Here is a 15,837-nt window from a genome sequence, read left to right on the forward strand (position 1 = left end):
CAGACAGACAGACAGACAGACAGACAGACACCTGCAAACTACTCAAAACCACCTCTGTGGTAGTTCCCTCTACAGTAGGTGTCTCCAGGAAATTCAATCACCAACTCTGAGAATTTAAATTGTTTTCATAAACTTTGTTTCGTTTCGTTTTGTTTCATTTCCTTTTCTCTTCTGTAAATTCTGTTGTAGATAATAGGTTTTGGTGTCGCTCTGCTCGACGGAGTGGATCCAAACCCTGAAAACTTTGTGGGAGCTGGAGTCATTCACAGTAAGAACTCTCAGGTGGGCTGCCTCCTCAGACTGGAGCCCAACTCACAAGCACAGGTAAAGACAAACACACGCACACACACACACACACACACACAGACTCACCCCTCATCATACAGCCTGTGTAACTGTGTGTGTGTGTTTCCTACTCAGATGTACCGCCTCACCCTCCGGACCAGCAGGAACTCTGTGTCTCAGAGACTGTGTGATCTCCTCTCTGAGCAGTTTTAGACTCACCAGTGTTTTTTACACCTTTCCTCTCCTTAGATTGGAACTGATGTATTGTACTGTGTACATTCTTTTTTATTTGACTTACTCTAAATGTAAATGAGGTGAAGCGTATTTTTCACACATAGCATTACTAATACATCACTGGTTTAAACCTGGATTGTGTGTTTACTCACACCGTGAACACCGACCTGTTGCGAACAGCGGCGGAGGCTCTGAATGCTTCTCGTTCTGCAGCTCTGAAGTTTTGAACAGTTTAGAAGTTGTTGTGTGTGTTTGCTGCTTGGGTACTGCCTTTCTTATTCAGACATTTTGAAGAGTTGGTGAGGAGTTACGACTGAGATCTATTTAGTCGCAGAAGTCAGATCGTGAGCTTACCAATGAGTTGTTTCTGATCGCGTTTCTATGAGACATTTATTCTTGTAGTGTTTCAAATAAATGTTGCACAGGACTGGGAAGCTTTCCTCAACTTCTCGCCCACTTGCACTTTTGTAAAAAAAAAAATAATTAGATTCACATAAGTAGATCAGATTTAGACGAGAAGATTTTCACTGAATGTCAGTTCTTCCTCATTTCACCAATTTTACACGTGTCATCTCGAGGAAAATCACCCTTTTGCATTGTGGTATTTTTTTAGATGCTATAATTTTGGTTCCCTTGTGAGAAGTTTTGAACTACATTGTGCGTAAAGTTTACACATATAATTCAGACACTTAAATAAATGGCAAAAAGCCATAAAACACTAAGTAGCAAATGGATCATTTTCTGATGGTGATGAAAGTCGTTGTCTGATTTGATTCTGCTTCACATTTGTGCCTTTGAACTTTTGTTACTCTGTCAAAAACACAAAGAGCCTTCGAACAGACAAGAATAATAATGTTCAAGTCTAAAGCACTGACACTATTTATGCCTAACTACATTTATTCACAGAGCACTGCCAAACTGGTGATATGTCTATATTTCAATAACATACGGTGTATTTTATCTTTTACAAAATGTACTTTTAGCATGATACTCGATGGCATATTTGATGCTCAGCGTAAAGACCGGCTCTGTCCAAATGTGAAAAAAAAAAAAAAATTCCAAGCATCATGTCTAAACAGCATGAAAACAACAAGACTCCACGACGTCAGAACCCCTCATGAAATGACAGCTTATTATTTTTACACTCTTTTTATACGTAACGAACAAAGATATAACATGTTGTTTAAAGAGCTTTAGAGGTGCAGTAGGTGGATTTGTTACCATTGAACTGAGCTTGGCTAGCTGCTTTCCTCTGCTCCCAGTCTTTAATGCTAAGCTAATCTAACCATCTTCTGTCTGTAGCTTTTATGAGAGTGATATTGATCCTCTTTATCTAACTCTCAGAAAGAAAGTGAGCAAGGTTATGAACCAAAATGTCAAACCTTTCTTTAAAGATTCTTAGATTGTTTTGAAGAGTTTGGCTGATGCATTAATCTGGACCTGAAAAGCTTTACTGTGACTCTGTGTAATTTTACCAAATTATTGCCATGTTTGAAAAATGGCTGTGGGCCCCCTAACAAGTGAATAACACTCATGTCTTGTAGGAAATAAGGTTATAAATTGGCCCAGGAGATCTCAGACCAGCCAGGCCAGTGTCACCATGTGTCTTCTGTCATTCAGCACTTGTGGGGTGAAGGTGGTGGTGGTGGGGGGGGGGAGGGTAAGATTTAAACTGTGTATTTATGTGTATCAAGGGGGGAAATTTCATAATAATAATAACTCGAAAAAAAGTATGCCTGTAAATGAGCACTTGACAAAAGCACTGATGTTCTTTCTATCGTGTCTTGGATACAGTACCATGGAAACATGGAGTGTGTGTAATGTGAAAGGTGTTTGGAGGGAAACCCCAAAGAGAATCAGCACCGGATTCTGCAGTTCCTCTTACATCTGTGTGTTTTTTTAAAAGAATCTTTCAATTCTTTATTTTGGTTTTACACCTGGGACTTCACTTTTCTAGCTGAAGGCCACCTGCTCATATTAGAGTCATTTTGAAAAAGGCTCTGATGAGCCCACAGCAGACAACCTGCCCAGCACCAAATGAAAGACAATATGGTAGTGATCACATAGTGGAGCATTTTAGCCACAGATTTCCATCACGAGTTAGTGAAGACCTGAACACTGAATATTTGACTTTGAGTATCTACGTTGGCAGAAACATGACTCCAAATAAATGCTAATGTTGCTTGGAATTTGCTGGACGTTCAATTAAGCTTGTTTGCTAAAATAAAATGCTTTTGTAAGATGATATGTAAACTTTGTGTTTACAGCTTGATTCCTCTGCTCCCAAGTTGCCAAAAAGATCAGTTGATGTGTGTCTAAAACAGTTCTGTTGTCTTATAGCCTGGGTGTTGTTTTCATATCCATGTCCAGTACACTCAGGTTGTGGTTTGGTGGAGTGTCGACTAAAAGCAGCTGAGAGACTCATATCGCTGTGGGCTCATTGAATTCTAATGTAAAGCAGTTTTCAAGCACGAGGTACAAGGTAATAATAAACTATACTGTAGATATCTGGGCCTAAATCCACGACGTTAGATCTATATTTAGCTCATGTCCTTGGTACTGTATCCATTGCACTCAGTGCTCATTTTAACTTCAGACCTGGTCACAGTGCTGTTATTTTCTGGTGCCTTCTAACAAGTGTCAGGTTTTCTGTGGCAGACACAGGATCACGCTGCATTTAGACGGAGAAGAAAAGGCTGGATATGTTGTTGCTATTTAAATGTAATATTGTCTCAATATCCAAATGCAAAAGTTGTTTTTACAAATAAAAACAAATAAAAACAGATCGCTTGTCACAGTGTACACTTCTTACACAGTGTAAATATATTATATGTTCAATATAATTCAACCAACAGAATCCCACACTGTACTTAAAACTTATGCACACTTGACTGTAGGGCAAATATAATATATTGAATTTCCATATATGAATTATGAACATGTAAAACATGTAAGAAAATTAAAAAATTATGAGAAATTATTAAGAAAAACATATATAAGCTTAAAGGATGTGTATATGTATGTTGTTTTAATAAATGTACATACAGTATATGAATTAAATATATATTGTTATTGCAACAAGTTATACAGTATGAAAATTCATTATATATATATTTATGTACATATACACATTTTATTATGGGTATTTCATACATGTTATCTTACATGTTTCACATATCCAGAAGATGTAAATATGTGATAATAACATAGATGTCATATATGGCAACACATCACTCTTGATATAGGGACTTATAAGTCATATATTACATTTGTGTATGGGCCTCACTGCTAACTCAGCCCTGGACTGAGTAAAGTTGTCTGGGTAAAGTGTTCACACAGATGTGTGTTTGACAGCGTCACTGTCAAAAACAGCTGTATCAGTGTGTTTCCATTTTTTGCTCTGTATCACCTGTGTTTTAGAAAAGCTGCAACACCACAGAGAAATTGAAGAAGAGACAGCTCAGATTTATGTCACAACTTTATAATTTACAGTCAATTCTTAATGTTTAGACAAGAAAATCAAAGAAATTGTTTTGCTTTAAATTTTCCCATGAGCAGCGTTTAGTATCAGCATTCAATTCTGACCTGGGTCATTTCAGCTCTTCCCTCACCCAGCAAAATGTAAATGCCTCCAACTCTCTTTCAACTTTTCAACAGTCTTTCATCTGTCACACTGAAAACCTTCAAGGCTAACTGAATATCCACCACTGGACACACTGATACAATTTAAGAACTGTATTATTATAAACCTGGACTGGGACTACTTTCTTTCAGGACTTCCACTTCACTTGAAACCTGCGGCATTTTATCACCTACCATACATTTCATCTCCAGTCAGGGCTTCAACATCAACCGAATCTTTAACTCGCCACTTTTCACTTCAGCAACACTCAGATCTTAAATTGACACTTTGGTACCACCTATTTTTACTATCAACAATCAACAATTATCTAATAGGATTTCATCAAGATTTGACCTCAATGATGTCAAAGACTAAATGTAGCAGCAGATAAAGTAGTCAAATACAAAATACTCATTGTTGAATCATTAAATAGTTCAAATTCCACTTCCTTCATGCCATAGTGTTTTATACTGGAACAGGTTGTCTTCAGTTAGAACCTGTATAAACAGTTAAAGTTACACTCGCTTCCTGTGTACTCGGGGTACATAGACCTGCAAAATAACACAATCATGACGGGATCTTCCTGGATGTTGTTCTTTAAATATCATTGCAATTCTTCTGATCTGTCTCTCAGACCTACTATTGCTCGACCCGCCTCCTCCCCGTCACCATCAAAACCTCCATGATGTCCAAAGGTTTCCATCAACCACCTGCTGGTTCGACTCCACCACCAGCAGCAGCAGCGTCTAGACTCCAGAGGAGCTGTTTGGAGATCCCACCAAATCAAAGCTTCAGAGAGTCTGTAGTTGGACTTTTGAGCTTTAGATTGTTACATAAGAAAAATAGAATTTACCATTTTGTACAGAAGTAGTGAAAAGTTAGATCGTTGCTCCAGTTCTTGCTTGTGTTTACTTTTCAACATGTGTCTTTACAATCCCGAGAACTGTCAATAAGAAAATAATCAAAATCATCACAATCATCAAATGTTTTGTTTTTTTTTAATTTGAAATTCCTAAGCAGGTAAAATGTTTGAAGTACTAAAAATAAAGTGAGGATTCTTTAAAAAAATAAAAAAAATAAAGCCATGAATAGTTTTTATTGATCAATTACCTTCACACAAAAATTCTAAATCAAAACAATATCTGGTGTGACTGCACCAGTTCTCCTCGGTACACTTGTGAACAGTTTTTTAAGGCAGTCAGCTGATTGCTCCAAGTGTCTTGGAGAATGTGCCACAGTGTCTTCTGTCTCTTCATGTGATCCCAGACTGACTCCATGCTGCTGGGATCAGGACTCTGTTGCAGGACTTTTCACAGAGGAAAGTTCTTGATGACTCTGTGTGTGTGTTGGGCTCGTTGCCCTGCTGCAGTGTGTGATGGAGAAGAATCTAAACTCTTGCACAGTAGTGTATAGTGAGAACATTATGTTGTAATCCAGAATAAACATTATTATACAGAGGTTGAAAAGGCAGAGAGGAAAACTGACGTTGAAGTCCACCTGTCATACTAAATATTCTCTATCCAGTCATTATTGAGTTACACAGACAAGTTGCTATGATCACTGTAGTTGCCGAGTACCAGCCGAGTGCAAAAAGGATTGTGTTGGTGTTTTTAAAACCTAATCTGAAATCCTGAAAAGTCCGTCTGTATCCATGACTCAGTCTTGATAACGGACCTCTGCTCTGAGTTCTTTAGAGATGTAGTTCAGCAGCGCAGCGGTGACCTGCTGCTGGAGAGTGGCGTTCCCCATCACGAGGGCGATGAGCTGGGCCGCGTCCGTCCAGTTCAGGTTGCCTAGGACGGCCATAATGTCGTCGCAGAGCTTCTTCTGCTGGTTGGGTGGCAGCTCCATCAGGATCTGAGGCAGAGGCCTGAACTGACCGCTGGTCATCCAGCTGCCCAAGAGACCGCCCACTGCTCCACCTGGTGGAAACACACAGACAGGTGGAGACAGGTCAGTCACAGGTTCAGAATAAATCAAATGTAAGTAAGTATGTGTTAGTATGAAGAAAACGTGCATCGAAGACAACTGAAAACACAACTGATGAGGAGTCCTGAAGGAGAAGTCTAGTGATATTTGATAAACCATTTATATGTCTTTTTAATTTTTAACAAATCCCATGAAGAGACTCAAACCAACACTAAACTGGTGCCACTAACAAGTAGGCAAAGCCTCAAATATCCTGTTCCTCTTCTGAAGATCAGTGAGACATTAACATGAACATGGCCACTGCAGTTTATTATGACTGACCTGTTTACGTCATGTCACGTTAGTTGAGTAGGAATTAGTAGTAATTAAAGTAACTGGTGCTTAGGGACTGCTCAAGTGTTTTATGCATAAAATTCACTCACAATTCTCTCTCCCTCTCTCACCCCACTTTTTGTAATCAGCTGACTTCAGGTCAGAGGGTTTCTATACTTCACACAGCCTCACCCCCTTTTCATATACGACTCCTTCACGATGGGGTCTAAACGCCAAAGACGCTCACATCTCTCAATTTTCCTCTTTTGTTCTGTGCAGTCTGCTACGTTTGGGGCAGCTGTGAAGTCTACCTCACAAATCCAGAAATCTGAGTTATGACTCTTACCGACAGCGATCCCCGCAGGTCCACCCAGCAGCCCGCCCACAAAGGCTGTTCCTCCTGCCATCATCGCTCCTTTGGTGGAGTTTTTCACTGCGACCTTGATCTGATCGTGAGCTGAAATTTCGCAGCACAGGCGCATCACATCACCCATGATAGGAGCCATCCCGGCGTTGAGGCACTGGTGAGATAGGAGGGCGAACAGTCGACTCTACTGTGGTGTCCTTCCTAAGAAATAAGAAAGATCCAGCTTTAAGTTCAGCCTCGGGAGAAAAGGAGAAAAGGAGAAGGCTGAATTTCTGGGCTTGTTCTCACAGAGGAAGTGTTAGGAAACAGCATTTAGTAAACTAAAAAATCTGTTAAATCCCATTTGTCTGCAGTAATAATAGTTTTAGTATCTTGTAACTTCAGTGTTGACTGTGATGAGTGAATATAAAAGAGAATATGGTTAGAGTGACATATATGTACATTGATTTAAACTTTAGATTCTTTGCATAAATTTTGCAATGATTTATAGTTTTTACATTTTATTTTAAAGCCAGAAATATATCCCAGAGTGCCCTTACAATTGAGTACTATTAATTCTCATTTTTCCACATGCTGGATATAAACACAAAATATTTGGTGTACAACTTTAAAAACTGAGTGTATACAACTCTGTACTCTGTAGCCTTTATTATAGGCCCAGACACTAACCAGTCAGTTAGTCTGAGGCAATGTGATTAAATACATCTTACTCTGCTCTTCATGTGAACACAAAATTTCATGGCCACAAAATTAGGTGATAATGTACGACCCACCTTAATTGATATTGTACATTAGTGGTGCAAAAAATCCAATAAAAACATGCAATTATACAAATTAGGAAGACGCATTGACGTGCAGTGAACCTGACGCTGTTAGCGGTGGTAGTAGAGTTGTTATGCAGTTGTCTACATAATGAAAGAGAAAGCTCAAATCTCTTTTCAAAGAACTCATCTGCTTTCACATCAATGGCAGACTATTGTCTCTCAGTAAGGTTTAACTACAGTTCACTATTAGATGAAACTTTACTACAACAAATGTCATCACAGACACTTTGACATCAGTTTGCAGTTTATTAGGAACAGCTTGGTCAAATGTAATGCAGTCTAATACAACAGTCCTACAATAAATCATCTTTCATGGAAGTTGTGATTTTCAGTTTTCATTGAAACAGTAGAGGTCTTGCTTCCACTGTATGATCATTAGATGATGTAGCTTGTGGCGCTGTTAGTAAAGAGAGGTGTTTCTGTTATTTCTGTCAGCACAAATGAAAAGACTGTTGTATTAGACTGCATTAGTTTTAGCCAGGTGTTCCTAATAAACTGCAGCTGAGTGTACAAACATAGGCTCTTTGTTCTCCTGCCTGACCCATCTCCTTAAGGAAGAGGAAACAAAAGGTGCATCAAATTGAAAATAAAGGTCAGAGGAAAGTGCTTTCACTTTTACTTTCAAATTCAACATAAACTAAACATCATAAAAGAAATATAATAATGAAATAGGCAACTTTAAATATACAGTATGCGGTCGGTTATTTTCTGATCTAACATATTTCAATAAATCTTGATTGCTTTTAAATTCAAATGATGTAATGATCGTACACTTGAACAATCAACATGACCAGGTTTCTGAAGGGTGACGTGAATTAAGAAGTCTGTTCTAAACTTCATATGTCCATATAATCTGAAAGTCGATGATTTCATTTATCTGAGTCACTGCAGATCAATAGATCAATAGATCAATAGATAAACCGATCAATGGCAACTCTGTGACCGGCTGAAAACTTCCGTTGCACTTTGAAACTGACTTGATAAAAACTAAGTAGCCATAACAATCTACTATACGTCTACGTCTTTTTTCAGAGAAGAACACTTAAAGAGTGAAGTCGGTTTAACAAACGCTTTTTCGATTAAAATTCAACACAATTTAAGTTAGAATTCTATTTTCACACCGAACAACACAAGGCTTCAAACACAAGCCGCTTCATTTCTTCTTCTCTGTTTACGTTGAGACAAGACACAGCAGTCAGCTGTCACCAGACTCCCCTCGACATTTATCCAACTATTACTAAGTTGATGTGATTAATGTTTCTTACCTTCAGTCCTGACCTGAATGAGCAAAGTAGCCGTTCTTGTTCTACACATGTAGCAGTCCTACTTCCTGATGAAATATATCAGAGAGTATATAACTGACAATTGAGGCAAGATGATTTCGTCAACAAAAGTACGCAGCCAGGGACCGCCATCTTGGATTTTGACAAGCCAATGAAAAGTTAGCAGTGCAACCTTTTTTTTTTCTCTTGCATATATAACAACTTGGCTCTGAGCTCTTCACAGTATACAAAAGGTAAACAAAGCCAAAAAGGTTGAAATGATGTTACATCACATTTTTTTTGTAAATGATTATCCTGTATCACTCTAGAAAGAAGTTAGTTTTCATGACTTTCAGGGCTTTTATGTAAGAAAAACACTCATTATGAAACACAAAAAACTTAAGTTTCACTTTCTTGTACTTAGATTTTTGTGTATAAAATTTCCTAAGGTCGAGAATGGTATTAACCAGGAGGTCATTTTTTTGCTCTAAACAAGTCCATAAATAATGTCCTTTTGAGAAAAATGTAACAACATTTGGGCAAAAACCAGTCATGTATATCAAGCCATAGAGTTTCAAAATACATACATTGAAAAATAAATGCTAAGTAGTTTTGTTGTCATCAAATAAACACAATTATAAAGCTTGAATAGTATGTTACGGGTAAAGTTGAGTTTCTAACACAATAGGGTGAGGGATGTAATCAAACATCCTAATTATTTTGTGTGGCATTTTGATTTGATAACTGTCCAACCTTGTTGTACTGTCAATCCTTGATGTAGGAAAAACCAGAGACCACATAGAAGAGGAGATAATAACCTCTTGTTTTCTTAATTCTCTTTGATTTGATCTGCTCGCGTCCTACAGCGACATCTAGTGGCCCTGCTCATCAAAGCAGTTCCAATTAGTCAGTTAAAGATCATTAGGGTATTATTGCATGCTATTTATGTATGAGGATCATGTTAGGAAGCAAATTCTTGCGAAAATAAGAAAATAATGTGAGCTAGTAAGTATTTTTAAATACTGAAGCTAATACGCTCTCAGGATACGTATCTGTTGATAACCTATAATTACAGTGTCCATGTAGCCTGCAACTCGGGCTATTTCTGGCCTGATAAAGCCTGATTATTACACAGGGTACAGATCGTCTGTCATCAGTCTTGAACCTTAACATTAGACATCGAACATTAATATCTGTTAAAACAAAAGCAAACAAATCTCCTCAGAAGTCATTCAAAACATGAGAGTCTTCCCAACTTCCCAACGAGCTGCGTGCAGCGCGCATGTGCAAAGTGACGGAAAACAACATTCAAACTGTGACTTGTTGTTAAATATTTTCTTGCCCGACAGAGACAATTGACTTAGTGTCCATTTTTACTGAAGTAGAATGAATCATTAGTCCACTCCGCAGATATAACATTGTGTCCATTACGCTGTTTATGGCTCCACTCTGAGTATAAGACTGGGCATATAAATATGATATTTCCGTCATAAGCGCTTCACATAGACACATATACGTGGGTTGGTTGGTTGACATGTGACGCAGTGCCAGACGCACGCTCGCCCCGCCTCGCTGGGCGTGGTTTGATGATTGAGAACACGGGGAGGACTCTCGCAGACAAACAACTTTGAGATCAAAACAATCTGTGAAGAAAACAGCAGCAGAGCCGGACTCTTCCCCTACAACGGCCGCACCCGAAGAAAAAACACACTTTTATTTAGTCAGGTGAGTCAAAACTAAATCTCTATGCTTCACTGAGCTATCCTGGCCTTTTATGAGCCACGGTCTTTTGTTCTCTAACTACGATCATCTTGGCTCTGTGAAGTCTGTGTCTTACTGTCTTTGTGTAATGTCTCTGCAGCCTGTGTTTTCCTCTTATTTGGACTGAATATCATCTGCATTGTCATGTATGTTAAAGCAGGACGACATTCTCCACTCTGCTCGCTGCGTTTTCATGAAATGAACCAACACTAATCTCTGAGCACACAGTCAGCTGTTTTGCTGTGTGGACACTGGGTGGTAACAGGCCTGCTGTGCTGAGGCTGTCATCGACTGGGTTTGTGTTGCATTAATCCGGGTGAGGGGACACTGTCCTACGGCCTGTCTTTGTTCACAGGGAGGGGTCTGGTTATATTAGAGTTCAGACAAACACTGCATATGCAGACAGGAAGGCATCCAGACACTAAAGAGGAGGGGGGGGGCATACATGTACAAATACGTGTATTATTATGATGGTGTGTTATGGGCATAATATACTTTGAGATATACCTGATGATACTTTAAAGAGCTGAAGAAAAGCATTGTTTAGCATTGAAAATTGTACCTGTAAATAGGAGGTCAGCATTTTATGATCACTACTTTGACTTTGTTATCAAGTCACCAAAATGTTGCTTTCAATAGTAATAAGTAATAAAGACATTAACATACCATTGCCCAATCATGGACATGTCATAGGAACCTGTACTAAGGACTACCAACAAACACAGCATTAATATACTGTAAGTTTCAAATAATGCTAGAATAAAGGTTGCAGGGTCAAAAGGTCAGTCACAAATAAAGTCACTTCCTGTTTTCATGGCAGAAATCTAAAGCAGAATAACAGATTGTATAATGTTGCTTCAGTCAGTGTAATTCAAGCCTATTTCACCATCGTGTTCTCTCAGTGGTCTCAGTTGTAAATTGACCCCCTGACCCCCTGACCCCCCATTACAGCAATGTAACAACTCAGGTTGCTCAGGTTTCTGATCAGGCGTCATGGAAGCAGTTGTTGATAAAGAGCAGGCACAAGGTGTCAACTGTAGACAGAATCCTGTGGGTGTTTCGTTGGGACAGCCTCAAGAGGGAGCCATTTGCACAATTTTACTGTGCTAAAGACACAAGCAGAGGGGAAGTTACTCAGATCCACTCAGCGCTCACCTCCGCATCTAAATTCACCTGCTTGCGGTTGTTGATTTACAGGTCGCAGTTGAGGCATAAAGATGATCGGAAAGATTCTTTCTCAGCTGCTTGGGAACGCCGGTGAGGACTTTGAGGCTGCAGATGACACCTACGAGGAGCTGATGGAGTTTGAGGAGGGAGGATGGGTCATTGTCAATCTCCCAGGTGAGATTTCAAACGTTCTTGAAGGTTGAATGATGTTGCGACTTATACCGGGACGAAAACTGACCTGTGTGAATTGGGATGTTCCTCATACAGACAACGGGCCGCTGTCAGCCCCTGAGGTGGACCCCCTGGAGAACCTGCTGATTGAGCACCCCAGCATGTCTGTTTACCAGATGAGATGCAGGATGAGTGGAGCGGAGGAGGAGGAGGAGGAGGAGGAGGAGCTAAGCTTTGATGAAGATGAAGAGGACACTTCCAGGTTACTTTCCATTTTGATACTCCAGCTCACACACACATTTTTCCTGGATCTTGAATCCAATTGACACCAGTCAGAGTTGATGTAAGTCATCCTTCTCTAAACATGGCTAAACGTGGCATAAACCCAGTGACTACAAACGGTTACTAAAACTCCAGTAATTCAAATATTTCCACATTATTTGCAAGACTATACTTCCAAGATGGAAAGTCACAAATGCAACCTGCTGTTTTCAAACATTTCAAAATGGGTCCTGGAACTATTATAGAATATTGTACAAGCTCTTTGACCTGCAATGGCAAAATACTGAGGAGAACTTTTACAGCAGCTGATAAAGTTAATTGCATAAAAGTTGCTCCTTGTATAGATAGCAGTACCACAATATAAAAATACAAGTACAAGCAAACACGCTGCATTCAGGATCTGAATTAAAAGTATTATCAGTAATTTATATTAAGTATCAATATGCAGAAAAAATATCTGTGTGTTATATTAGTATATATTATATTAATGCAGCATTTTACTGTTATAGTTGGTCAGGGTGGAGGTTATTTTAACCACTATAACTGTTGGTTAGTCTAATTTAACAGTACATTGTATTTTATTGTGTGATTGTAGGTTTTTTTAAAAGTAAAATCAATAGAAAGAATCTTGAAGTAACTGATTACTATGGAAGACGAATATAATGAAGTAAAATGTTCAATATTTCCTTCTGAAATGTCGTGAACAGAAGTTTAAACTACTATAAAATGGAAGTATTCAAATAGAAGTATCTAACAACTATGCTTAAACACAGGATCTGAGTAAATGTATTCAGTTACATTCGACCGGTGCACAGGGGGTTGTGTAAAGGGGTAGTTATTTTTACACAGTCTTTATGCTGCTATTGGCTCATCCTCAGGTGTGGTTCTTATGACTACACTCACTGAAGGTGCATCAGTTGAGTTGGTCAGGGCTGATCTCTGATCGCCACTGTAATTCTCTCTCAGCCTCCTGTCCACCTGTAGCAGATGCTCTTCCTTTTAAATAGGGCTGTACGTGAATCAGGATATTCAGAATCCACCCAGGGTCAGCACTTCAGGCCATGCAGTGACTTGAGGAGGTGGGGTGGGGGTTCATTTGTTCTCTGATTGTGGATCATGCTTTGTCTTATCTAGATAACCAAAATGTTCCCACACTGCTGACCTGAGTGCGCCTGGTGGATCTGCAGTCTCAGGGTTATTACCCATCTTGAGTTATTAAAACGAGCCTAACTTTCAGGTGTGATCACTCGATCATCGATTGGACCAAAATAGTCCTGTGACTCATGCAGTTGCAAGACAATAGGTGTAATGTGTAATATTTTCAAAATATAAAGCATTTTATGATTTACACACATTATAGTGATACATGTGAAATGAAAAATGACTTTAGTGATACTAGTAACTTAATGAAAGCTCAACAGGCTGCACCTGCAGTAGTGGCAGTTACACAAGTATCATTGCACAGGATCGTTTGTGTCGTGGTTTTGGTTTCGGTGTCAGAATCGTTACACCTCTAATCTCCATGAACCAAAAGGTGCCCATCACAAACTTGTATGAGGTTAACTCTGCCGACGATTTATCCGGCTCAACCTTTTCAAGAGAGAGGCCACCTTTTGGATAAAGCTTCTCCACGTCCAGCTGTTTGGCAGGAAATATGTGTCACAGACTTGATTCTCCATATGTCTAGAGGTTCAGGTCAGGTCTGTCGCCGTGGCAGCGGAGCGATTGCTGTGTTTTTTAATAATCTGTCCAGCCTTTCTAGACCAGAATAAATCGTTCAAATGGTTTCCCTGTTTGACCTATCATGGGCTAAGAGATGTTTTAGGGGGGCTGTTACCTCTGTGCTGTTGGCTAACAACATGGACACACAAAGATCAGACTGTGTTAATCCTAACGCCTTTTTGAGAAATGAGGACCATCTGAAATGTTGCAAAGTAGTTTTTTTTAGAAGGACAGAACATTCACTCTGAGCTGGCGTCAGGTAATACTTTATCTTCCTCATATTGAATTTCACCTAATATGTCATCAACACATAATGTCTCTGTCCAGGCCGGTGGCAGTGAGGCAGCACATATCTTGGCGCCTGGCTGCCTGGGGAATCCCCCTGCCCTGCAACGTGCAGCTGCTGGCCGTCCAGAGGGCCAGGACCCAGGCCGAGAGGAAGAGGCTGAGCCGCAGCTCTCTCCACAGGCAGAACCTGGCTAAGCTGCGATTCTCCCCCGCAGAGAAGCGCTACGGCTTCTTCAAGCAGCCCTGCCAGCGTCTCTACAACTACTGAAAAGGAGTAATGAAATTTACTTGTGAAGGGTTGTGTCTCAAGTTGCCGCCACCACAGCCCCGTGTGGTGCAGCATGGTGCCTTGACTCTGAAATGCTCTGATTTCACTGCAACACAAGTTTTTCATTTTGATTTTAAAACGTAGGCAACCGGCACTGCGGCCCTCACACCTGAAAGTGCTGAGAACAAAGAACCTCAATCTCCTGATATCATGATTGACTCAGTCCCTCAGATTGGAAAACGTTAGTAACAGATGCAGTTACTATCAAGCAAAAATGTTTGTACAGTATCAAAGAGAACATTTGAGTTGTGTGACTTGTTTAGATGGATTAGCTGTGTGAAGTTATGCTAAAGGAGTTGCTACTGTTACAGTGTGTGACACTGTTCCGAATATGAGAAACTCAAACCTGTTGAATACTTTGCTCTAAATTATGATGCAGTTGGGATTACGGCACATTTTGATCAGTTATGAGCTTGAGACATTCTCGTGACAAGTGTATTGAAACCTGTACAGTATTCATGCCATGTGAAAATGATTCCCTGTGAAGTCCCTAAAATAAATGTCCCCTTTGTTTCTAATTGAATCTGCTTAAGAATAATTGCAAAACCACTGTTCAAGTTTTCTATTGAGTGTAAGATTTTGTACTTTTCAGCAGGTACTCGCTTTTCTTTCATGTTACGCTAATTGTTCATTTTAGACTCATGGGTGTAAATACAGTTGAATATTATGTTTTTCTATTTGTGTGTATTTATAAAATGTACAAAAAAAGCTTAAAATAAATCTTGTTTTCTTAAGGATGTGTCTGTGTGTGTTTAATATGACAGTACAAACAGTGATTGTGCGACAGTTTCTGCTGGGTTTTCCGAATTCAATCACTAATGCTGCCTTCAGAGTGACTTCTGGGTCTGCTCCATCTACTTGAGCTCAATCATACAGACTGATGCTCCTTCACAGCCACTGTGATCCTCCAAGGAACATTGTCTGACATTACCACACAAGACAGTCTCAGTCCAGACTGTTCTGGTCTGTGGTTCTCTGATGGTGGAACGAGATACTGAATGTTATCAGAGCAGGAGCGTCCCTCTCTATCTAAGAATCTCTTGAAGACTCATCTGTTCAGACAGCACCTCCTCTCCAAGCACCTCTAACACCCTCACATGTCTAACTAGTACTTTCGGTGATTTCCTTGTACTTATCAAATAGATGTAGTATTTAGTACTTACACCAAGGTCTCCTGCTGCACTGAAGCTTTAGTGATGTCCCTCACCTGTAAGTAGCTTTGGATAAACGCATCTGCCAGATGAGTAAATGTTGATGTAAATGAAATATTAATTAATTAATTA

At 39.6% G+C, this 15,837-nt stretch overlaps 3 protein-coding genes across 5 annotated transcripts in view; 2 read left to right on the forward strand and 1 right to left on the reverse strand.

Moving 5' to 3' along the window:
* LOC111672296 (adaptor related protein complex 2 subunit alpha 2) overlaps window positions 1-3,304 on the forward strand; it is a 22,016-nt gene extending 18,712 nt beyond the window's left edge. For both annotated transcript variants that reach the window (XM_087180214.1, XM_087180215.1), the window contains 2 exons: window positions 190-324; window positions 421-3,304. In XM_087180214.1, the coding sequence (XP_087036340.1) occupies window positions 190-324; window positions 421-498 (213 nt within the window). In that variant the 3' untranslated portion in view covers window positions 499-3,304. The remainder of the gene's footprint in view (window positions 1-189; window positions 325-420) is intronic.
* A 1,914-nt stretch (window positions 3,305-5,218) lies between these two features.
* LOC111672269 (protein C19orf12 homolog) lies at window positions 5,219-8,985 on the reverse strand. 2 transcript variants are annotated; one of them, XM_023429651.2, is made up of 3 exons: window positions 8,839-8,985; window positions 6,729-6,950; window positions 5,219-6,063 (listed from the first exon to the last, which is right to left on the reverse strand). In XM_023429651.2, the coding sequence occupies exons 2-3, from the start codon at window positions 6,886-6,888 to the stop codon at window positions 5,798-5,800; spliced, it is 426 nt and encodes a 141-aa protein (XP_023285419.1). In that variant the 5' UTR covers window positions 6,889-6,950; window positions 8,839-8,985; the 3' UTR covers window positions 5,219-5,797. The 2 variants fall into 2 exon arrangements, with proteins under 2 accessions (XP_023285419.1, XP_023285420.1); XM_023429652.2 differs by lacking the exon at window positions 8,839-8,985 and having other exon boundaries at window positions 6,729-6,971.
* A 1,416-nt stretch (window positions 8,986-10,401) lies between these two features.
* LOC111672314 (tumor protein p53-inducible nuclear protein 2) lies at window positions 10,402-15,288 on the forward strand. Its single transcript, XM_023429718.2, has 4 exons — window positions 10,402-10,560; window positions 11,794-11,937; window positions 12,031-12,196; window positions 14,266-15,288. The coding sequence occupies exons 2-4, from the start codon at window positions 11,814-11,816 to the stop codon at window positions 14,492-14,494; spliced, it is 519 nt and encodes a 172-aa protein (XP_023285486.1). The 5' UTR covers window positions 10,402-10,560; window positions 11,794-11,813; the 3' UTR covers window positions 14,495-15,288.
* The last annotated feature ends 549 nt before the right edge of the window (window positions 15,289-15,837 follow it).

Source organism: Seriola lalandi, unplaced genomic scaffold (genome assembly GCF_002814215.2).
Source record: "Seriola lalandi dorsalis isolate HSWRI2012SDOR001 ecotype SW California unplaced genomic scaffold, Sedor1 jcf7180002054898, whole genome shotgun sequence".
Taxonomy (NCBI): Eukaryota; Metazoa; Chordata; class Actinopteri; order Carangiformes; family Carangidae; genus Seriola; species Seriola lalandi.